The sequence below is a fragment of the Brachypodium distachyon genome, chromosome 4 (assembly GCF_000005505.3).
Source record: "Brachypodium distachyon strain Bd21 chromosome 4, Brachypodium_distachyon_v3.0, whole genome shotgun sequence".
NCBI lineage: Eukaryota > Viridiplantae > Streptophyta > Magnoliopsida > Poales > Poaceae > Brachypodium > Brachypodium distachyon.
The window spans coordinates 44,171,811-44,195,060 of NC_016134.3; the positions used below are offsets into that span (position 1 = coordinate 44,171,811).

General features: G+C 40.4%; 3 protein-coding genes across 6 annotated transcripts; 2 read left to right on the plus strand and 1 right to left on the minus strand.

Annotated features, from left to right (window-relative positions):
* Positions 1-1,993: 1,993 nt before the first annotated feature.
* Positions 1,994-8,165, plus strand: LOC100820851 (probable aspartyl aminopeptidase). Its single transcript, XM_003578693.4, has 11 exons — positions 1,994-2,155; positions 2,252-2,390; positions 2,546-2,624; positions 2,823-3,025; positions 3,680-3,752; positions 4,278-4,364; positions 4,519-4,674; positions 5,523-5,699; positions 6,362-6,436; positions 6,526-6,666; positions 7,782-8,165. The coding sequence occupies exons 1-11, from the start codon at positions 2,077-2,079 to the stop codon at positions 7,998-8,000; spliced, it is 1,428 nt and encodes a 475-aa protein (XP_003578741.1). The 5' UTR covers positions 1,994-2,076; the 3' UTR covers positions 8,001-8,165.
* A 765-nt stretch (positions 8,166-8,930) lies between these two features.
* LOC100822074 (adenylate kinase 3) lies at positions 8,931-12,684 on the minus strand. Its single transcript, XM_003578697.4, has 6 exons — positions 12,456-12,684; positions 11,023-11,168; positions 10,824-10,943; positions 10,518-10,685; positions 9,792-9,881; positions 8,931-9,362 (listed from the first exon to the last, which is right to left on the minus strand). The coding sequence occupies exons 1-6, from the start codon at positions 12,556-12,558 to the stop codon at positions 9,264-9,266; spliced, it is 726 nt and encodes a 241-aa protein (XP_003578745.1). The 5' UTR covers positions 12,559-12,684; the 3' UTR covers positions 8,931-9,263.
* A 2,741-nt stretch (positions 12,685-15,425) lies between these two features.
* On the plus strand, positions 15,426-21,970 carry LOC100821761. 4 transcript variants are annotated; one of them, XM_014902776.2, is made up of 9 exons: positions 15,426-15,568; positions 16,518-17,363; positions 17,856-18,622; positions 18,839-19,118; positions 19,212-19,433; positions 19,981-20,154; positions 20,277-20,465; positions 20,569-20,682; positions 21,369-21,970. In XM_014902776.2, exons 2-9 carry the CDS (start codon positions 16,659-16,661, stop codon positions 21,666-21,668), a joined length of 2,751 nt encoding a protein of 916 aa, XP_014758262.1. In that variant the 5' UTR covers positions 15,426-15,568; positions 16,518-16,658; the 3' UTR covers positions 21,669-21,970. The 4 variants fall into 4 exon arrangements, with proteins under 4 accessions (XP_014758262.1, XP_010238583.1, XP_014758261.1 ...); XM_010240281.3 differs by having other exon boundaries at positions 15,435-15,670; XM_014902775.2 differs by lacking the exon at positions 15,426-15,568 and adding an exon at positions 15,765-16,106.
* The last annotated feature ends 1,280 nt before the right edge of the window (positions 21,971-23,250 follow it).

The window sequence follows — 23,250 nt, forward strand, 5'->3', positions numbered from 1 at the left end:
CCAAACTTATATAACAAAAAAGATCAAAAAGATATTCGGGTTTGCTATATATACAAAATCGAATGATTCTTAGTTAGGGATAAGTTGATTGTTCAGCCATTGGATCTGGACAGTGTTTTTTTAGGGAAAGCTATCCGGCGCACTTTATTGATCATGAAAAATAGTTACATCGTTTATCATCACCGCAAAAATAAAACTAGGAGGATCATCGTCCCAAATACAGGATAAATGAGAAGAAAAAAATATGCCTAGCTATCTCATGCACCACCATGTTGGCCTCAAAAGTAACCGAAGTAAACCCAGAAGCTAAAATCTTGCAATCATAGAAAATTACCGCCGCCGAAGTAGCAGAAAAACCATCATCAAGCATTATACCAATCACCTGCATATTGTCTGACTGGATAATGAATTTGATACACCCAATATGTTGAGCAAGAACCCAGGCCTTCTCGAAGAGCATAAGCTTCAGCCACCATCGCGTCCGACGGTGTTTTATAATTCGGAAGGAAGGATGAAGAAGAGGGAGTAGGAAAAATGTCCAGATACTGATCCGATGGCTCTGATATTATCAAGTTAGACTTAAGCATTTTGCTTAAAACTCAAGCGCCTAGTATATAGACACACACATAAATATTTGACATAGTAAACATAGACTTTTCTCAACAGAGATATCATTACATTAACAATAGTACAACAAGTATCAAATAATACATCTATTGTGTATGTAATTTTTCTCATGAGCATAACCACAAACACAAATAAGAATGAGTCAATCAGAGTAATCACTCGCTGCTAATTTCCAGTCTAAGACATTATCGAGTGCAATGTTACTAATGGTTAAAGTGACTCAGCGAGATTTGTAGAAAGATAAAGGGTTGCAACTTGCGTGAGTGCAGAGAGTAGATTCCTCTTCGCATACATCACTATAAGAGATCCAATTCGATGATGCTAAGTTGATAAGATGGAAACAACGTAGTAAAGAAGTTAAGAAAAAACATTTTATGAGCCGTGGTTAAAAGAATGAGTAAATAAACAAAGTCTGCAAACGAAAAACAAATTCACATCATAAATAAGTTTAAAAAAATGAATTCTGAAACTACTTTATTGTTTTGCCGGAGGGCTTAGAGCTCACTGTTTCTTACTTATGTTTTCTAGACCATCTCACTGCCAAGCGCCCCCAACTCCGTTGCTTGTCTTCCTCCTCGCGCGAGCGCCGCCACTACCCATTCCGTTGCGGAGCGCCCCAGCCCCCTCGCTCCGTCGCTCGTCTTCCTCCTCGGGCAAGCGCCGCCACCAAGTTGATCTCTCTTTCTATTCTCTCGCTCCCGGCCGTTTCTCCTCCCATCACCTCACGAATGGATTCCGGCCTTTAGGCCCTATCGGGTCCTTCGCCCGTGGATGTTCATCCGATTTGGAGGATTATACGTTACATCAACAGTCGTTGCTCCCCTTCAAATAAAGAATTGTCATCATGAGTGTTTGAAGAAATCATTTTAAAATTGTTTGAGTAATGGTTTTTGGATCCACGATGGCACCAATATGTAACCTTCACGACCCAAATTTGTCAGCTGGACCCCACTGTCTGTTTGTGGGTGGGGGTGGGGGGCTATGTTTCATGTGGCCTCGTAGAGTTGATCTGAGACAGGTCCCAATTATTGAAATTTAAAAAATGATAATTTAGTAAATTAAGTAAACTGTAAGCATTTCATATTTCTTTGTTGTCTTGTTCCGATTAACTTTTGTTTCATAATAATAAAAAGAAACATTAATAAAATTCAAAATTTTCAAATTTCATTAAATTTTCACTTCGATTTCACTAAACTTTACTCTCACTTCACGAATTTTCAGCATTGAGTTTCAAATTCGGTGTTTACGAGTGTAAAGTATCGAACTTATGAATAGCTTGGGATACGTTTCAAAACCGGAATTGTTTTGTACAGAAATACGAGACACGGTAGTGGTACGGCGGAAGGAAATACGTTCCAGTTCCACCCTCCGTTTCGAGCGATCGTTCGTATTTTACTTCAGTTAGTTAACAACTTCCGCTGTCCACCCCACCTGCCGCATCCGACGCCCATGGCCGCCGCCGTCGCCCCCGTCGTCTCCGACCTCATCGATTACCTCAACGCCTCGCCCACCGCCTTCCACGCCGTTGGTACGCGTCTCCCTCCCGCTTCCCTTCCTGTTCCTTGTGCTAACTGACGCGAACTGAACTGAATCGCTCATCTGCTGTTGCTTCTGGTGGGAATAGTTGAGGCGAAGCGGAAGCTGAAGGCGGCGGGGTTCACGCAGCTGTCGGAGCGGGATGAGTGGGCGGGGCTCGAGCCCGGGAAGAAGTACTTCTTTACACGCAACCACTCCACCATCGTCGCGTTCGCCATCGGCGCCAAGTCAGTCAGCTAGATCCGCTTGCGTTTCCTTCCTGTTCTTACCTCTTCTGGTTTTCGGATATTCACTGTTTTTCATTTTCAACATAAAGGCAAATATGTTCATTGTTTGCTTGAGTTGTTTGTCAATGCGTTTTTGTTGACTGATTGTTTCGTAGGTACGTTGCCGGTAATGGGTTCCACATCATTGGTGCACATACAGACAGTCCATGCCTGAAGCTCAAGCCCGTCTCTAAGGTGAAGTTTAAGATCTTCGTTATTGATTTCGGAGTAAATTGTGTCCTGCAACTCTGATGTGATAGTATTTCCAACGAACAGTGATCCATATGTCATTCAGATGTCTTTGCTGTTACCTATTAGGTGTGTCAATTAATTCATCTGGTAGACTAATAGTTTTTTACGGGTTATTGATAAAATGTTGATCTTGTTTTACAGATAACCAAGGGAGGTTATCTCGAGGTTGGGGTCCAAACTTATGGAGGTGGCTTGTGGTACACATGGTTTGACCGTGATCTTACCATTGCCGGTAGGGTGATTGTACGAGAGAAGAAGAAAGACACAGTCTCTTACACACACAAGCTTGTAAGGGTTCAAGAGCCGATCATGAGAATCCCCACTTTGGCTATTCACCTCGACAGGTTGGTGTTTGAAATTTCTTTTAATACAATATTGCATTCTGGTGAAGCCCATGAAAGTTGGTTCCAGGCCTACACTGAATTTTGAGTGGTCGTCTAACATTTTAAAACCTTCTTGCTGCAACTATACATATCTTGGGAGATTGGATCAATTTATAGAATAGGTCATGGTACGCTTGGAAAGTAGTTGCAATGTGCTACCTGGAACTGAAAAACACTTTGCATTATCACTTTTGTTTGAAAAATATCATGAAAATGTCAGTCTATTCTTTTGCATGAAAATAAATTTACCATTATTATATATTTTTTGATATGTCTGTTTGTCCATACTGTTAAGTTGTTTCTGAACTCCACATAACGTAACGAGTCAATGACTGGTAGATGCAGATGTCATAAAACCATATCTTGAGGCAACTTTTGTAATTAGTATTAGTATGCCAGAACTTGTAAATGAAGAGCAACTTTGTATTGACTGGAAGAGAGTATGGAATGTTTTATGCCACCATGCAAGTGCTTTCGACAAATCATAGTCACACCAAGCACTTACTATGATGCAACCTATGTGGATGTAACCCTGTTTTTTTAAGTTGTGGTTCGTTACAAAGTTACAGTAATACAAAAAATGCTTTTCATTTATCTTGTTTACATTTTGTACAGGACTATCTCTTCGGAAGGCCTCAAGATTAACAATCAGAATCATCTTGTCCCTGTGCTAGGCACATTGATTAAGGTCCTTTGAATACTTTGATTGTGACCCTAGCTTCTTTTTGTCAGATTGAGTGTTTGTTGCCAATACCACTATCCCTAGGTTGTATGCTATTGTAGTTGTGCATCGGAAGTTGTGGTATCTTCTAACTAGGTGTTAATATGAATCTTTATTCATTTCACCATAGCTTCCTGTCTGAAAAGGCTAGTTTCTATAAAACCTCAATGGCAGATTGTGCTTTTGTATTGGATATATCTTGTGATATTGTATTCTGTATGTAAGGAAGTAAATGAGGCTGTTCAGATGTTCTACACTGAACTAGTATACAGTATCAATGAAGTGCTAAACTTTAGCCATCATTCATAGTCTTTCGAACGCATCACCTATTTATATACAAAATTGGAATTAACATGTTTCAACACTTCAAAATCTCACCATTTCATTTAGTTATTTGGATCGGTATGGTTTGATAAAAAAATTATAAAAAAATACAGGATTTTGTTTTCTTTAGGATGGAAAGTCTTGATTTGGAATCTTCTTCTATTGCAGAATGAAATGCAGAAACTAGTGGAACAAAATGAGCCGAACGAATCATCAGGGAGCAAGAACACAAAGCATCATCCTCTATTATTGCAGGTAGTTTATTGGGGGTTCTGTGAAAACAGAGGCAGGTGCCTCTGAGTTTTTTTTTTAATCGAAACTAATATGGTAAACCAAAAGGTTCTCCTGGGGTTCTAAAGTATGTTATAATAGTTTCTTGATGTATTTTCCTTCCTTCTTTTTTTCACAGTTGATAGCTAAGGAGGCTAATTGTGAAGCTGATGAGATATGTGACTTTGAGCTGCAACTGTGTGATACTCAACCGAGCATTGTAGCAGGTGCCATGAAAGAATTTGTCTTTTCTGGGAGGCTTGACAACCTTTGCATGTCATTTTGTTCACTGCAGGTTTGTCTCGCTATTTTAGATATTTTCATTTCACTTCACTGTTTTAAAGCCTAGTGCCTGCTTCTTACCACTTTGGTATAATTTATGTAGTTCAGTTTGCCAATCTAATTTTTCTGTTTAGGAAAGAAAGCATCGCATACATGCAAGCCTCTGTCTAATTTGCTAAACAAGCACTTGGATGCTAGATAGTAAATCTTTTAATTCTTATAAATTAGAGGAAAAAGAGAGAAAGAAAAGATATCAGTTTGTCAAGTTTAGGTGCCATTGAGTGTGGATGATATATATTCTATGCTTGTAGATTCCCTCCTACTCTCAGCTGTCATTAATTTCTGGCATGACCACACAAATCCCTTTCATATCGAGAATTGTAACATAGATTTTCGTATAATGATTTAGCATGGTTTAGAAAAAGGGCAGCCCGGTGCACGTAGCTCCCGCTTGCGCAGGGTCCGGGGAAGGGTCCGACCACTTTAGGTCTTTTGTACGCAGCCTTTCCCTGCATTTTTGCAACAGCTCTGCCACTGCGTCAAGGCTCCCCTTCATTTGACTATGTCCTCATTGTGTAATACGTGCTGCCTTTATGAGGTTACAATTGTTGCATAATAACATGTTTCCAAGGATTCTAATTAAAGTCTACTTGAAGCCAATGAATCTAAAACATGTGTAGCGGCAACAATAATGACAAAATCTTTAGTTCAAAGCATGGTGGGGTAGGCTGAAGATGACACCCGATGGTAGCCAAACAAGGAGAAAAACTCAAAATGTAACAATTTCAAATAAAGTACTCCAATTAGTGACCTTGTGCAGCAACAAATTCGCCCATATAATATGTCCAAATACGTTTTCAGGCCCTAATAGACTCAACTTCTACCGTGGATTCTCTTAATCATGAATCTGGTGTGAGAATGGTAGCGCTCTTTGATCATGAAGAGGTTGGTTCTGATTCAGCTCAGGGGGCTGGATCTCCTGCCATGTTGGATGCTTTATCAAGAATCACAGGTGCTTTTAACCCTTCAAGTTCGAAGGTACAAACTAATTTTGTTTACTCAGTACTCTGTGTTATGTCTTATTTTTATTTTCAACTGGTTGGTCCAATTTGTTCGTTTTCTTATATTTTATGATATTATAAAGCTAGTACTACATGTACGGCGCAATGGGTATTATTCGTTGAATATTTGATATTATAACGTTAGTAGTACACTAAATGAATATTTGATATTATAAAGTCAATTTGTTCAATTACTTATTTCACTCTTCAATGGTCCAATTTTAACCCTTCGAGTTCTAAGGTACAAACTAATTTTGTTTACTCAGCACTCTGTGTTATGTGTTATTTTTATTTTCAACTGGCTGGTCCAGTTTGTTCGTTTTCTTATATTTTATGATATTATAAAGCTAGTACTACATGTATGGCGCAATGGGTAATATTCATTGAATATTTGATATTATAAAGTCAATTTGTTCAATTACTTATTTCACTCTTCAGTGGCTTTTTCCGTTTCTCGCATATAAACATGTTTCTCTTATAATTGCACTTAACTTTAAACTCTTTTGATGGGAAATATCAGCTCTTATGTAGCCTCATATTGGAAATATCAGATATTATGTGGCAGAGTATGTATAGTTTTTGTAGCAAGTTGGACTAAATTCGTAATTAATAGTGACAACTTGTTTTCATAATTTTCAGTTGCTAGAAAAGGCTATTCAGAGGAGTTTCCTAGTATCGGCAGACATGGCGCATGCCTTGCATCCCAACTATATGGTAAAAGTTTCTTTCTACCATGTCTAAGATTTGCTGATATGCAACAATGTTTTAACACATTTTGACTCAAATGTGATTTTCCTTTCTAGGACAAGCACGAGGAAAATCACCAGCCAAAGTTGCATGGTGGACTTGTGATTAAGCACAATGCTAATCAGCGATATGCTACAAATGCTGTGACAGCATTTATTTTCCGAGAAATTGCTGAGAAACATCAATTACCTATACAGGTTCGTTCATGTAAAGAACTTCAATATAATACTTGTGTGTGAATTAATGAAACTGACATAATTTTCGTTTTTGGTTTACGTTTTATTTTCTCAAACGTAACGTTTCCCTAGTGATGGTTCAACTCCTAATTAAGTTAGTTTATTTATCGCGTACATGGCAACACATAGTTTATGTATGTTGTAAGTTATAATAAGGCCAAGAAATTTAGGATATGTTTGCATCCTTTCCCTATGTTGATTCGCTAGGCAGGAAAAATCTAGTCTGTATGACAGTAACTTTAAGGATGGGCAACATCTTTTCCTTAAAAGTACAATAGTTGCTTAAATGTTAGTCCTCCGTCCCATAATTCTTGTCCCAAATTTGCCCAAATATGGATGTATCTATTCCTAAAAAGCGTCTAGATACATGTAATATTTCGACAAGAATTATGGGATGGAGGGAGTATAAAGTATTCATTTGGAACTATTTACTAGGTAATATATGACAAAAAAAACAATCAATTAAAAGCAACCACATCTTCTGTGTAAGCATTTTTTCCTAGAAAAGCTGGTTTATGAACTCTACAAAACATATGGAGTACCTTCTTATTTAAAGTTAGGTGATTCTATTTCCTCTTTCATGTTGGTTTAATCACGTCACTTAAGTGTTGATTTAGAAACCAGATAGTTGAATTTTTAATATATTATGTCAAAATTTCCATAAACATATTGAGATTTGTCACATACTCCCTCCGATCCATATTAGTTGTCGAAATATTACATGTACCTAGATGCCTTTTAGGCATAGATACATCCATATTTGGACAAATTTGAGACAATTAATATGGATCGAAGGGAGTAATAATAGATTTATGATCAGAATCATTCTTTAATATTATGCATTAAATTTATTAAGACATAATTAGGAAAGCTAATGGTGAAATTCACATAAGCATATTTAGATTTCTCATGTTCATAGATTTATGATCAAAAATACTTTTTATTACTATATACATAAATGTTCTTAGTACGTAATTACGAAAGGTAATGGTGAAATTCATGTGTTGAGAGTTGTGCTAATGTTATCATAGAAGTAAAAGATAGTCTAATTAATATGAATTTGATTTATTTTTCAGGACTTTGTTGTTCGTAATGACATGGGTTGTGGTTCAACAATCGGTCCAATACTCGCTAGTGGTGTTGGCATTCGTACAGTGGATATTGGAGCGCCACAGTTGTCTATGCACAGCATTAGGGAGATGTGTGCGACCGACGACGTTAAGCACGCATATGAACACTTCAAGGCATATTTCGAAGAGTTCACGGAATTGGATAGCAAAATCATAATAGATTGATGAAATGTAGCCTGCCATGTTGGGTTAGATGTCTTGATGTGGTGGCATCTTCTCTTGTAATCGCAACTAAATTAACAAATAAATAATGTCAGATTGTGTAATTTTGCATGAGACATCAAAAAATTTCTGGACATTTAGATTTTATGTACATAATTTTTTTTTTCATATACTGTGCTAACTTGTCAAGTTGCATATCAATTTTATCAAGATGTTGAAGAACGCAATCCAATAGATATCATTGTACTATCATATAGTTTGCAAACAAGACCAGTTTCTGCCATAGGAGGGCATAATACATCTGAACAATGGTTAAATTTTCATAAACCCTTATGAGCCTTGATAGACTGGTTGTAGAAACTAGACTGATATTATTATTTACATTAAGAACCCCGAGGTCCACGTATAGATGGGATCAGGAAGATTCTATGTGTGCATAGATTGCCCACGTAAGATACTGAAACTACAACACGCGATTTGGATCGGAATTAGGTTTGACATTGCAGTTTACATTTTGCATAATTTTTGAAGGTAGTGTGCACACACAAACATGAGTGGCATCACCACACAAACACAATAAGAAAACCTGCTTTCAAAAAAAAAACACAACAAGAAAACCTAAAAGATAACAATGTCACCACGGATTTGTTGTCTAGCATTAAAAGTAAATTCCGGCTTGACGAGACAAGATAAACCTAAAATTTGATCTATGGCGAAGATGTTACAACCAGCCAGCCGATTTTGTACAAGAGTTCGCCGCATAAAGCTCAAGTCTAATGACAGTCACCTGTGACTGATTCTCTCACTGGACAAGCCACTAGAATCAGTTAATCATCATCCGCAGAATGGGGAAGACATGGCCTACACGGACATACTTTTGCACATAATATGATATCAAACCTAGAGTTTCATAAAGCCAACACGAACCACACAAAGGTAAAGCAGGGTATCACTTTTGCGAACTCGAGCATCGATCAAAACAGAAGAGTCAACACGAGGTTACAATCAGGTAGCAGGGCAAATCCCCGTTAAGGATGAGATGCTCTAGCTATCATCTCTGTTGTTAAAAAAGGAAGACTTCTCATTCCAAACAAAATTATTCAGACAAATTCCCGAGCCTGTAAGAGCTGTAATAAAATGGTGCCACCACGCACAATGGCAGACGGAAAGCGGGAACCGCACAATGCCGGTGCCCATTTAAAACTTCTAGGGAACCCAGATAGGGGTTTTGGTACATGTCATTTTCAAAGTGGAAGAACAGACACTTCATGAAAGGGCTTTCTGCACCTCAGCAGTCACTTCCTTTGGTGGTTTCTCTGCATGAAGATTTGCCACTAAGCCTTTCTTGGAGTAGTAGTCGATCACCTGGGAGAACCAAACAGTTTCCAAATTTTAAAAATGTTGACATGATAGAAATTGCTTTGCTTGACACAAGATAACAAATGGTGATCCTTTCACAATAACAAAACTCAGTTGAAGAAATTAAATGGACAAACTAAAGCCATTGGAAGATATGTCGGGCAATAAAAGATGCGTTAATGGAAAATTAGAAGACAAAGCAAGCAAGAAAATTTCAGGTTCCATCAAATCCTCCAAGAACATCATTCGTAGTAGCAACTTGTCCATGACAAGTTACTATATGAATAGATAAATGAAGAGAAGAAATCAATCTAGACAAATTTAGACAGTTAAAGCAGAGTTTAGCAGGAAACACACTAATGCAACTGAATGAATCGGTATTAGCAGAAGAATACCGAAGATATGAAGAAAATACAATTGGTTAAGAAGGCATACAGGTTCAGTTTGCATGTGGAAGGCTTCAAGCCTGGACTTCAAGACCTCAGCTGTGTCATCTTTCCTTTGAATCAAGGGCTCTCCAGAAACCTTGGCAAAAGAAAGAACAATCAGAGGCCAATGGTTCGTAGAAAAATGCCAACTGAAGAAGATATATGGTACAAACATAATTTAAATTGCAGGTGCACAGATCATTCGTGGATGAAACATACAAAATCTCACATAAAAAAGTAGCATATGCCTTGAACACGACCAAGGATCAATGACAATAATGTATATTCTCTAATTACTGTAAAAACATGTCATTATTTTTATTCACGGTCATTCAGAAAGAAGGTATTACCATAGAAATAGAGGAATTAGTGTGATGTACAAGACATCCATAAATCAGAAGAACACAAGGATATATTAAACTGTTTAAACAAACCAGATCATCACTGTAGTATTGGATATAAAATTACTTGCATCTATAAGCAGACCATAAAAAGATCGAACCTAGCCCAATGATGCCAACGCCCGCACTATTAATCTTAACTTAAAAACTCATAATTATTATATCAGCTCATCTAATTGAGAAGCAACCATTGTGGTAATGTGGTATGCAGGAGAAGATATTGAACTGCTTGACATGACATTAAACTGGTTCAGCCAACGATAATCATTTAGAAATAAATCATGCAAATATAACATATGCTGGCAAGACCACAAATACTTTATTTCACTTACATCGTCAACTCCAGGAGTCTTAGGAGGAGCAAATTTTGTATGGTAAGATCTACCACTCGATGGGTGTATCCAACGGCCCGTAATTCTTTCTTCCAATATTGCATCGTCGATTGCAAAGTTCAGAACCTTGTCAACCTTAGCACCTTGCTTTGCCAGCATTTCATCAAGCTGTAACCATTCAATCAAACCATGAGGAAACAAAAACTAAGCTCCCAAGACATGAAAACTACTATCCATCAATGTAGGCATTTCTCATCATAGAAAAAATGATTTTCCTTGGTAGTTCCTATTGACGGAGGATCTGACCTTTTGTGCTTGAACAACAGTTCTAGGAAAGCCGTCAAGGATAAAACCCTTCTCGCACGAAGGTTTCTTCATGGCTTCATCAATAATCCCAACAACCAAGTCATCGGAAACAAGCTCTCCCTAAAAAATACAAGTCAAGAATAAATTGAGGTTTCTATTGGATTTTAGCTGCTGTTTTACTATGTCCTTGAAACACTACCTTGTTCATAGCTTCTTTAGCCTTGACCCCCAGAGGAGTCTTAGCAGCAACAGCAGCCCTCAGCATATCACCAGTGGCTAAATGACACAAGCAATATTCATCCTTAATAAGGGGCGACTGTGTTCCCTTTCCAGAGCCAGGTGGACCTACAGCATTCATAAAACACACATGTCAAATCACCAAGCAAATTAACCTGGGATATAAACAATGGTACTTTGCATTCAGAAAATCAAGATGGGCCACAGAATTAAAGAACTATACTAATACTATTCTGCATATGACCGTCAGGATCTGCAAAAGCATTGCAAGTATACAGCCACCTCAGCTCTCTGTATACAATCATACCCTCGTGCACAAAACAGTGCTAACACAGAATGGAACAAGGCCTTAATGAAGTTAGATAGCTAGGAACAGATATTTACTACTCCCTCCCTCCGATCCATAAAAAGTGTCGCTGATTTAGTACAAAGTTGTATTAAAGTTGTACTAAATCAGCGACACTTGTTATGGATCGGAGGAAGTACATGATTTATTCAGCTTCCCTGTCATAATTCTTCGAACTGTGTGCTAATGCAAAAAAAATATTGATACAAGTGCGGTTGTAAATCAGCTGATCGGTTCACTCAACTTGAGAAATAATAAAGTCACATTGGATCCAGCAAAAATAAAACAAATGAAAAAGAAAAAAAATATCCACATCTTCCTACACAAGTTACATTCTTAAACTATATCTCCACTCATACGCAAAAAAATGTACCTTTTCCTTGTCAGCAATCACAAAAGGCTTTTACGTGGTACCATAATGACTAACCTCTCCTTTTCTACATTTTTCATCCTCAGGAAATTTTAACAGATGATAAATTCCCCAGATCTTTCAATCACTAGGACAAGAAAAAGGCCTTTTTGACACTAGTTAGGTGGCAAAGCAAATGAAGAGAGAATTCTCCATAGCTGTAACCACTGAAATTTGAATGTTCCCTTCAATGTTAGGGTGGACGGTAGTTGGAAACAATCTTCATGCAAAAAATATAATGACTAGTTCTACTCCTCTTGTCAAAACAAGTGTCTACTCCTCGAGTTCAGCCATAAAAGACAACAAATTTCCCCGTGGAGGGCTTCACACATGCGCAGAAAAAAGGACCATTGCTTAGTTTTCCCTGTTCAGTTGACCTACAATTTCCTTCCGTCTATCATGGGAACCCCCAACCGATCCAAGCAAACAACGGACGAATCACAATTCGACCAGATCTTACGCAGCACCGCGAGACCCAGAATTTTCTTCGCAACAGATACGAAAAAACATGAGGCAAACGCGCGAGATTCGTTCCAAAAGGGGGCGACTTGGTGCGGATCTAGAGCAAGAGCGCAATCGGGAAGCGCGTGGGATTGGATCCAGCAAGCGCCGGGAAGGGTGATGAGGAGGAGGGGTTTACCGACGAGGATGATGCGCTTGTCGGGCTTGGCGCTGCACTTGTACCGGCGGAGCAGCTCCGTCATCAGCTCCACTGACGGCACGTCCTCGAGGCTCGCCGCCATCTCGTCCTCCTCCTCTCCTCCGGCCGCCGCAACGGGGAAACGAGACGCAGCTCGCGTGCCTGCTGTTTCGGCGTGCGTCGTCGCTTCCACCGGGTCGCAGAAATGTCTCGCTCTGGATGCTCGGCCGGGTCAGGTTTTTGTTGCGGGGGCTTGGCTTTGGTTTTCTTGTGGAAAAAGACCCTTCTGCCCTCGGTCTACAGCGGCAGCAGGTTTCGTTTGTTTTGGACTCGCCGAGTTTTTGGATTCGGTTGGTGAAGGTGGACCGCATGATTCGCGGCTGCCAAACGTGGCATGGAACACGGTGGATGTGGATTTTTTTTTTTGCTTTCTAGAATGTAACCCATTGCTTGCATCATGGATTAAAAAGGAAGAGACAGCTGGATGTGTATTTTGGTTTGGTTTAGCAATAACCGAGCTGAATAGAAATCATTTTCTTTCGTACCAATTCGCATTCAAATATGAAGCTATTTTCAATATGTCTTATGTGTTCAGATTACGGATGTAAAAGGCATCCTTTATATATCATGTTTCTATGCCAGCTTCATATCTATTTTAAGGAATTTTTTGAACTAATAAGTCAATGAATTATAAAAAATTGGATCTCGCTTGCATCCTTATTTCAGATGTACCATATTTGAAAAGGTGCATTTGAGACATGTTTCTCTGGCTTCAAGATGTGCACACCAACTAGAGTACATTTCTCTTTTTAGATGATCACTATTGTTAATTTCTCCCTTGTTTGGGTGAGATCAGATCACACCAACCCCAAGGTTTGGTGGCCACCTAGGCACCTAATAGGCATACATTTTCCATGCGCCAGCCAAAGCCAGCATTTTTATTGTCTGAACACCAAACAATGGAAACAATGTGTGCTGCAGCTGCAGCTGCAGCTAGCCTCCTCTTCGGTTTCCACGAGAGAAGCTTGTATGGCGACATGCATGGTACCAAAATTGCCGTGGCATACATGTGGCAATAATATACTCTCACGTTTCATAATTGGTCTCAAATTTATCTAAAAATAAATGCATCTATTTCTAAAAAAGTCTAGATACATGTAATATTTCGACAAGAATTATGAAACAGAGGGAGTAGTTTTTTTCTCTTCAACAGAAGCCGTATAGATTAACCGGTTCTGAGATACCAACTCTAGCTCACAAGAGGCCAAGATTATCTTTCTTGCTTTTATGGGTCGATTTTGATCCCTAATTAAAACAGAAATCTGCATCGTTGAAAGGTACGTAGGTGTAGCCACCAGCTAGCGGTAAAACCAAGTGTGACTTTCAAATTCGCCTTTCCTACATCTAGCTCGATCACCTGGAGCCGTGGAGTGAGATTTTCTGGCCTATCGTCTCCAAGTAAGAGATTTACAGTATCCTAGCCTAGAACAGCTCTCCCTAAATTTACAGGTTTGAGCGGAAAAAATTGCACAGAAGAGGTTTTAAAATGATCTGGCTGCAAAAACTTTTATGGGCTACCCTAAATCCACCTCCATGCACGATATATCTAGGGCAAGGGGGAAGGGGAGGGCAACGGGATGACCTCTTCATATCCCCCCGTGTTGTTTGCCGCCTCCGCCGCCGCAAAATCCTTCCAATTCCCCGCTGCCACGGGACGCGGTCCGGTAGTTTGAGCTGCCCCCTAAATTTATAGCCTAGAACAACTCTATCTTTTCATATGGCACCCTCAATTTACAGGTTTGAGCGAAAAAATTTACACCGAATAGGTTTTAAAACGATCTGGCCCGCAAAAACTCTTACGGGCTGGCTACCCTAAATCTGCCTCCATGCACAATATATCCAGGGCAAGGGGGAGAGTAACAGGATGACCTCTTCATATCCCCGGTGTTGTTCACCGCCGTCGCCGCAAAATCCTCCCAAATCCCCGCCGCCACGGGACGCGGTCCAGGAGTTCGAGTTGCCCCCTGGCGTGCTCGGGCAGCCTTCGTCGCCCGCGAGGCCGACCCCTTCTTGGCGCTCCGATCCGACGGTGGCCTGACTGCACCCCGGTTCGGCGGCCGCCTTGCCCGGTCGTGCTGAACCGATCTCGAGGAGACTAACCAGCATGGTGAGGAGGAGCATATTCGAGGCGAAGCGTGCCAGCGCCAGCGAGCTCCGGCACCCCGCGACGGGCTCATCCAATGCTGATGCCGACCATGCACCACAGACGAGAGGAGGAGGAGCCGGCGAGCTTGCCGACGATGATCGTCATCTCCTCTAAGTCCGAGTGAGCCGGTGAGCTCACCGACGATGATATGATCATCATCACCTCTGAGTCCGAATGATCCTACAACCGCCTCGTCCTAGTTTCATTTATTATGCTTTAACTTTAAATGTTTTAGATCGATCGAATTCTATCTGTTCAAATTCAGACCATGTTCAGCTAGTTATTTTTTTATCTACGGACATGGTATATGATATATGTTCCACCCGAGACAAATAAGAGATCTGCTAGAGATGCTATTAGTCTCTTTGCCAACGGATCTAAAACAAATAGCTATGACATGGCAACTCATGTGGGACGAATTTGCCAACTTGATGTTTTTATAATTGCAACTTAGGTTTGCACATTTCAAAAACATCGTGCAATTAGTTTTTTTTCCGCCTAAGCAAGTGACTGAAAGTAAGGAAAATACCTACAGATTATGTCAAGAGAAGACGGAGGCCCAGTAATAGCCCAGCTAGCCTCTACCCAGTGAACTAATCATCTGGTTTTTCTAAAAATGGGCTAATTACGTGATAAATCGAAGGCTGACGACTGAGAAATATACCCGTAACAATTCCTCACGGTTTGCTGTCAAAAAGTAAAACATCTCTCATGGTAGATTCTTTCCGTCCAGGTTAACATCTCAACCTTGCTTCAGGTCACGGTCTCTTCTCCCTCTTTCGGCTCTGCTCCTCAAGCCCAAGGAGGGCCGGCTTCTTGTATCCCGTGTCTTTGTTCTCCCCACCGCACCGACAGCCGGACACTACTGCGTGCGCACGAACTCAATCACCGGCCCAATCATTCCAACGTGAGCAGGGACTCCTCCCCCCATTCCTTCTTTCTCCCTCTTTCCATCAATTTATCCGCCGTGCTCCTCGCATTGCAGTTAGATTGGCCCTGTCAGATTCAGGTAGTTGCTGTTTCTTTTCTCCATTTCTTTTACCTCTCAGTTTGACTCGTTTCATTGCTTCTCCCTTGCGTCTACGCTTGGGCAAGATTTGATTGTTGCTTGCATTTGCATCAACTGCCTTCCTTTTGTACCGGATTTAGTGTAGGGACGTCTTAGCATTTAATCTGCATTCAGTACTGTCGTACCGAACCAAGTCATCTTGGCTTACTGGGTCGTCGCTTGCTCTCTGTTGTTTCTAGAGTGCTACTACTGCATCATGCGTGTTACTGGGGGATAAATTTGCGGTCTTTTATGCCCCAAAAGGCGCCATTTTTCAATCGCTGTGATTTCTTGATGCCCCTCTCTTCTGGACTTGGTTCTCCGATGGGGGCTGAAAGATTGAGGCTCCGACGGAGGCTGAAAGATTGAGGGGATTGCTCGCCACAACCTGGTCAATGTCAATATCTTTTCTCAGATCTCTTCGTGCCGCCAGCAGTTTGTCCCATTTATTCTATTTTATTTTGGTCTGATATACTCAAATTCCTGTGATCTGGAATTTGGGATGCTTTTCGTTTCTGCCTAGTCTTTGTTTCCTCCGACAATTACTGTCTTTCGTGTTTGTATGCGGTTTTACAATATAGGGGTCCTGCTAAAAATGCAGTATTGGGGATCTTACTAAAATGCAGTTTTAGGGGCGACTATCTATTTTTGTAGTTTAATCTTGGTAATCTGTTCTTTTACAGAAATAATCGAAAGGGGAACACCCCCGGCCTTTGGATCATTGGTGCACATGTCTATTATATTTTTGACATAGAGTACGTGCATTTCTTTATTTGTTTGGACTGAAAATAGTTCTTACTAATTGCAGGATATGTGCTTTCTATAAACCAAATGTTGTCGTGTGATTTGATGGATAAATCAGAGTGAAGCAACCAAGTGGTTTTCATCTTCGTTCAGTATTCAGATCACCATCCAACTATAAGCCCAGTCAGTATATTGTGTCTGAGCAATGGTGCTGGGCCTCCGAACCAAGACGAAGAAGGATGCCTCCATCCATGTAGACTTCAATATCTTCATCCAAGAGATCAGTCCATGGCCCCCTTCTGAATCCCTCAAGTCTTTGCGCTCTGCGGTTCTCTTTTGGGAAAATGGTGAGCGCAATTCAGGGAAGACCAACGCTGTTGCACCTTCAATCGGATCCGGTTCCACGGCGGGGAAAATCGAATTTAATGAGTTCATAAGCATACAGGTGGTCTTTCAGAAGGATGGGTCATCCAAGAGTGGGAAGTGGCAGAAGAACTTGCTTGAATTGAATTTGTATGAACCGAGGAGGGATAAGCTGAAGGGACAACATTTGGGGACTGCAACACTAGACTTGGCCGAGCATGCAATGTTTCATGAGGACACTGCTATTCCTGTGCCTCTCAACTCTAAGAGGAGCTTTAAGAATAATGCACACCCTATGGTTTATCTTCGTGTCCAACCTTTGGATGGGGATACATCAAGCGTTTCCTCAACCTCAAGAGATGCATTATCGAAAGAGGCATCAGTTGATAAGGATTCAAAGGAATTTATGTCGGCAACAATGAGCGAAGAGTACACTGAGGATGCTGAATTTGCCTCCTTCACTGATGATGAGGAGGAAGCTCCATATCCATACCGTTCGGATCGAAATGTGCGTACAGGTAGTGCTAGATCTCAGGACTCTCTCAAGGTAAAAAGAGGAATCTATCTTTGGATGTCCAATGGATTCATATATGCTTATATCTTAGTTTGAAAAGTTGGCTTTTCTATCCTTCAGTCAAGAAACCTCACTTCGTAAAAGAAGTTATGATAAACTAGAAGCACTGGGTAGGGCATAGGGAGTTGGTACTATCATCAGGTTTCCATCGGCCATCACATTTATAATGTGTGACTTGTATAAAATAGGAGTATCCATTCCTGAATTTTTTTTTACACACTATTACTGTTGAGCCAAACCATAGCTTATAGCTGTTGAAATGGTTGATTGTACAATTTATACCCTACCTCTTACTTAATTCGTAAACACCATGTAACGGGACAGGAGTTTCACGTGCTTCCCTACCAGTTTCTGTAGAAAATAGTAATTGTGTAATTCAGCTGTCTGGTTCGTTTTCTTTAATTAAATAAATAAATACAAAATCTTCTTATTTGCACCTTCTTAATGTAATTTAAAATTTTATAGGGGAAGGATGTCAGGCTAGTTGGTAATGAATTCACCAGCTCATCATTGGATTCCCAGCATGAAATCCCATCTTCCAGTACAAAAGTGAGGAGTGAAGAAGTTGAAAAGCATCCTATTCAAATCCACAAGGCAAGCGTCCATCCAGGGACTATGTCTCTTGCATCAGATTTTCCTGGCGAACAATCTCCATCTATTCCACCAAACAGTGGTCTCAGAACTGGTCGTAAAATGTCATTTGCTTATGGTACGACTGACTCCAACCAGAAAAACTTTGGTGAAAGAACTTATAGCACTTTAACTAGTGATAGAGCAAAGAATATGAGGTTCAGTATGAGAGTTCCAGATGTTAGTGGAAGCGCCATAAATAAGAAAGTTGATTCCCAGAAGGAAGAAGTGAAGGAGGTTGATTCCAAAGATATATTGATCTCTCATGATACAAAGGCCAGTGCTGATAATGGCATGCAAGCCCAGGCGCCTATACGCATTTCAAATAATAGAAACGACAACAAAGTCCGAGAACTCGAACTTAAAGTTGAGTTGCTTGAAGCAGAACTGCGAGAAGCCGCTGCTTCAGAGATAGGCCTTTATTCTGTGGTTGCTGAACACGGTAGCTCAGCAAACAAGGTCCATACACCAGCAAGAAGGCTCTCTAGGCATTTTATTCATGCATTTAAAAACTGGCCGAGAGAAAAGATGGGGAGTGCAGCAAAGAGTGCTTCCTCTGGGCTGGTTTTGGTTGCAAAAGCTTGTGGATACGATGTTGCAAGGTGCATGGGTTTCCTCTTATGTTCAAACCTTCATATTTTAAAGAATGCCTACTTTTGGCGGTTGGATTAATTGGCAATAACTTGATAAAACTTTACAAGCTTAACTTTATCCTCTCAACATTTTGTAGAGTGCAGTACTACGTTAGAGTACTTCATGTAATTTTGAACTTTGTAATGTATTGTGACATCCATGTCCTTATATAATTTTCCAATCAGGTTGAGTTTCTGGCTGTCAAACTGTGTGGTGCTGCGAGCAATTGTTACTGAAAACTCGAAGCAGTCGGGCGTTGGGAATGGCATTAATGCTGCTGATTATAATTCCAAAACAACACCCAGGAAAAATTCTGCATCGATGTGGGAGTCCCTTAATAGGAAGAAAGGAAAATTGCTTGCCCCTGAGTTTGATAACTGGGAAGACAGTGACACGTTTATAGCTGCACTAAAGAAGATTGAATCATGGATATTCTCACGTATTGTTGAATGCATTTGGTGGCAGGTTTGTTTCCCTTTTAGTTTAAATCCTTTGTTGCATGTGCTTTTGTTAGTAGGATTTGTTAATTTTGATGCACAACAAAATTTTGCTTTGCAGGCATTCACACCACATATGCAATCTGCTTATACAAGTAGTGAATCAAAGACTGCTTCGAGTGCAAAGAAATGCTACGGAAGAATTACTGTTGTTGGCAATCAGCAACAAGCAACCTTATCAATAGACATATGGAAGAAGGCTTTTAAACAAGCATCAGAAAAGATATGCCCAGTAAGGGCAGCTGGACATGAGTGCGGGTGTTTGCCTATGTTAGCCAAATTGGTGAGCTGAATATGATTGATTAATAACTCGAATTTCTTCAAATTTCCAAAATTAGGTATATAAGCATATTTCTGAATTTCTAGCATGGAAAGGTACATGTAATTTTTTGCCAGATTAGATACGGAACAAGAATGTGCATTGAACTCATTACTGACATTTCCATTGATATTTGTCTCGGCACTATGTAAAAGATTTGCAGTTCTTTTAATTCAACGCAACTCACTGTGAGCATACTTGAGCCACTGGGAGCATTTTCCATTATTCTTTGGAACTTTTGATGTTGCCAAACTGGTATATAAACAGAATTTGACCTTAAACTTTTCATGATATAATTCTTATACTGTGCATTTTACACCTGCTGACTGCTTTTCCAATAGTTATCGTTTTTTGCATCTCACCATAAATTATTTTATTCAAGCAAATTTTCAAGTTCAGTGCAACTGCATCTCCTATTCTTGATCAAAGCTCTGGCACTGATAAAACGAGAACAGATTTCACGTAAATCTTTTAGACTTGTACTAAGTCCGACAGTATTGCCCTTTGATAGGTGATGGAGCAGTGTATAGCTAGACTGGACATAGCAATGTTCAATGCTATTTTACGGGAGTCAGAAGATGAGATTCCGACAGACCCCATGTCTGACCCAATAACTGATCCTAAGGTTCTTCCCATCTCAATTGGGAAATTTAGCTTTGGTGCAGGGGTCCAACTGAAAAATGCTGTAAGTACAATCATGCTCATAACGTGGTCATACCCACATCAGCGGAACTTTTTTTTTTATGACTTTTTTACTTGTTATCGAGATTTGAGAGAGCCAACTTGTATCTACTCTTGTGGTCGTAGATCGGCAGCTGGTCCAGATGCCTTACTGACTTGTTTGGTATGGATATGGACGACTATCCAGAAGTTGATAATGGGGATGGTAAAAGTGGCATTCCTGAAACTCACAAGCCATTCTATCTCTTAAATGCATTAAGTGATCTCCTAATGATCCCTAAGGATGTGCTCGTGGAAACCAATACCAGGAAAGAGGCATGATCTCATTTCTTGTTCAACAAAATATGCATCAATTTGATAATTAATCAGTGAACTGCTCAATTTGTAGTTTTGTTCTAATGCTGTCATCTTTTCACAGCTTTGTCCTACCTTTAGTTCATCAATCGTCAGGAGCATACTTGATGGCTTTGTACCGGATGAATTTTGCCCTGACCCAGTTCAAGATTCTTTGCTTCAAGCACTAGAGTTGGAGGTTAGTTTATTCAACTTTTGGATGCAATGAAAAGATAAGACTTCTATTGGTTAAGAACATAACTAGCTTCATTGCAAACAATCTCACAAAAAGCCAAAGACATCAAATCAATTCCATGGTTAAAAGTATGAACCCATCGTGTTCATGTTTTATGTGGAACATGAAAACTAGGCAAATGCTAAGGGAAAATTCTTGTCACACAACAACATCCCAGTACTTCTAAGACTGCAAATTTGGCATTTAATTATATCATTGGAAATACGGGCATCGGCAAAAAAAAAAAAATTGTAACAGAACCCCAAAAAAGTTCCCTTCTGAATGATGTAACACACACATATAAAAATGAACTATTCAGAAAATAATATGTGAAAACTGAAAGCTGATATCATTTCTGACGATGTAATGCTATTCTGTTTAAGGAGGTAGTTTCAGATTACAGGTACTGCAACTAGGTAGCTTCTAACATTCTGAGTACTCCCTTCGTCCCATAATTCTTGTCTCAAATTTGCCCAAAAATGGATGTATCTATTCCTAAAAAGCGTCTAGATACATGAATATTTCGACAAGAATTATGGGATGGAGTGAGTACATGGAACAAACTACAGATTAGCAAAATGTAGTCATCATCGCGGTTTACAGAGTATCGGGCCATGAAAAATGAGTTGCCGAATCTTTTTTGTTGTTAGGACCATCTGGAGGACAGCGACAAGGGCATACGAGCAGTCCCTTGCAGCGCCTCGCCCATCCTGTACGGGTACCCTGCATCCGGTGCAATCCTAAGCATCATTGGCGATCCGAGGAAGAGCGGGTCGGCAGTCCTTCGCAAGTCCAACACGAGTGACGATGAGCTCGATGAACTGAGCTCGCCACTGACCTTCGTGTCCAAGGCGCCACCGAACCCGCTCACCAAGCTGAAGCAGATCGGCGGCGTGAACCCGGCGAGGTACAGGCTCCTCCATGAGGTGTGGAAGCTGGATGATCAGTAGTGTGACCTGTTGGTTCTGATTCCTGACCTGACCACTATATTTTATTCTCACGTAAATAGTATCAGCTAGTACTTTTTTCTCCATATATGATTCCAGCTCATGTGTAACCTAATGTCACAAGCACCAGAGGGGGGAGAAGCCACACAGTTTCTTTAATAATACTGCTCCCTCCGATACATATTAACTGTGTCAAATTTTCTTAAATATGGATGTATCTATGCCTAAAACATGTCTAGATACATGTAATATTTCGACAACTAATAAGGATCGGAGGAAGTAATAATTTTGGTGCATTTTTAGAACGTTGTATTTTTGCTCCAGTCTGGTATGAGCTCTCCCCTTTCATAATTCCGTCACTACCGGCGTGAAGCCAGTCGTGCTGCCCTTGAGCTCGCTAGGCTAGCTTACTTTTTTTGGCACCTACTGTTATACTCCCTCCGATTCTAAATTGTTGTCTTTATTTTAGTACAAGTTTGACCTAAAATAACGACAAGAATTTAGGATTGAATGAAGTACCTTTCTTACATCTTAACTAAGGATATAACTACTCCGTATTTTAGACGATCAACAAAGAGGTATTTTACTGTAAAAAAAAGAAATTTTGAGCGATCTTCAGATCCAGCCTGGATGCCAACTCCAATGTATTGGGTTCCAAATGTAAAGCCGAGATGGTACCCATCTAGTCATTTTTCAGGCACACAGATGTTTTTGATGGGACTCTGACGTTTTCTCTCTGCTAGGCTTTTAACTTTGATTACATAGTACGCCGTGTATACGGACTTATGAGATGAGTACATGATGTGGTACATCACATGTATCAGAAAAATAAATCTGTCAAAATTTGATACCTCTTCTGAGACTAGTACATCGTATGGGTACATCACATGTATCTTAACAATTTTTAAGTACCTCATATATCAAGACTGTGTACATCATGTACCAATATAAAATCACAACACAAACATTCATAAAATATAGGTACGTTGTCATGTACCCAAGGTACATGATGGTACTCAAAAATCACAGCACAAAAATTCACTACCAGTGACTAACTACCTTCTCAACTAATTTTTAAAGATGGAACCACGAATTCACATGGTACTCCAAAATTACAGCACAAAATCATGGTACATGATGGATCCAAAATAAAAAATCACATGGTGCTTCAAAATCATAGCACAAAATCATGGTACACGATGGATCAAAAATAAAAAATCACATGGTACATGATGGAGACCGAGAGTGGCTACAATAGCGGCGGCTCGCAGGAGAGATGGCTGCTAGCGCCCTCGATCTTGGTCGGCGAGGGGACCATGGGCAGGCGCCGGTAGCCGCGGGCAGGAACAACGTCGGAGAGGAGGCCGAGGAGCAGCTTGGCGACCATGGGAAGGTTGGGGGATGCCTGAAGGATCTGCAGTGAGGCGGTGGAGGCGCCCATGCCGTCCTTGAGGAAGAAGTTCACGCCCAGCCATGGGAACACGGGGCACAGGGTCAGCCACAGCCATGGCCGGTGTGTGTGTGAGAGAGAGAGGGGAAAATGACCCGTGTGAGAGAAGATGGACTTTAGAGTGGGGAGAGGAAC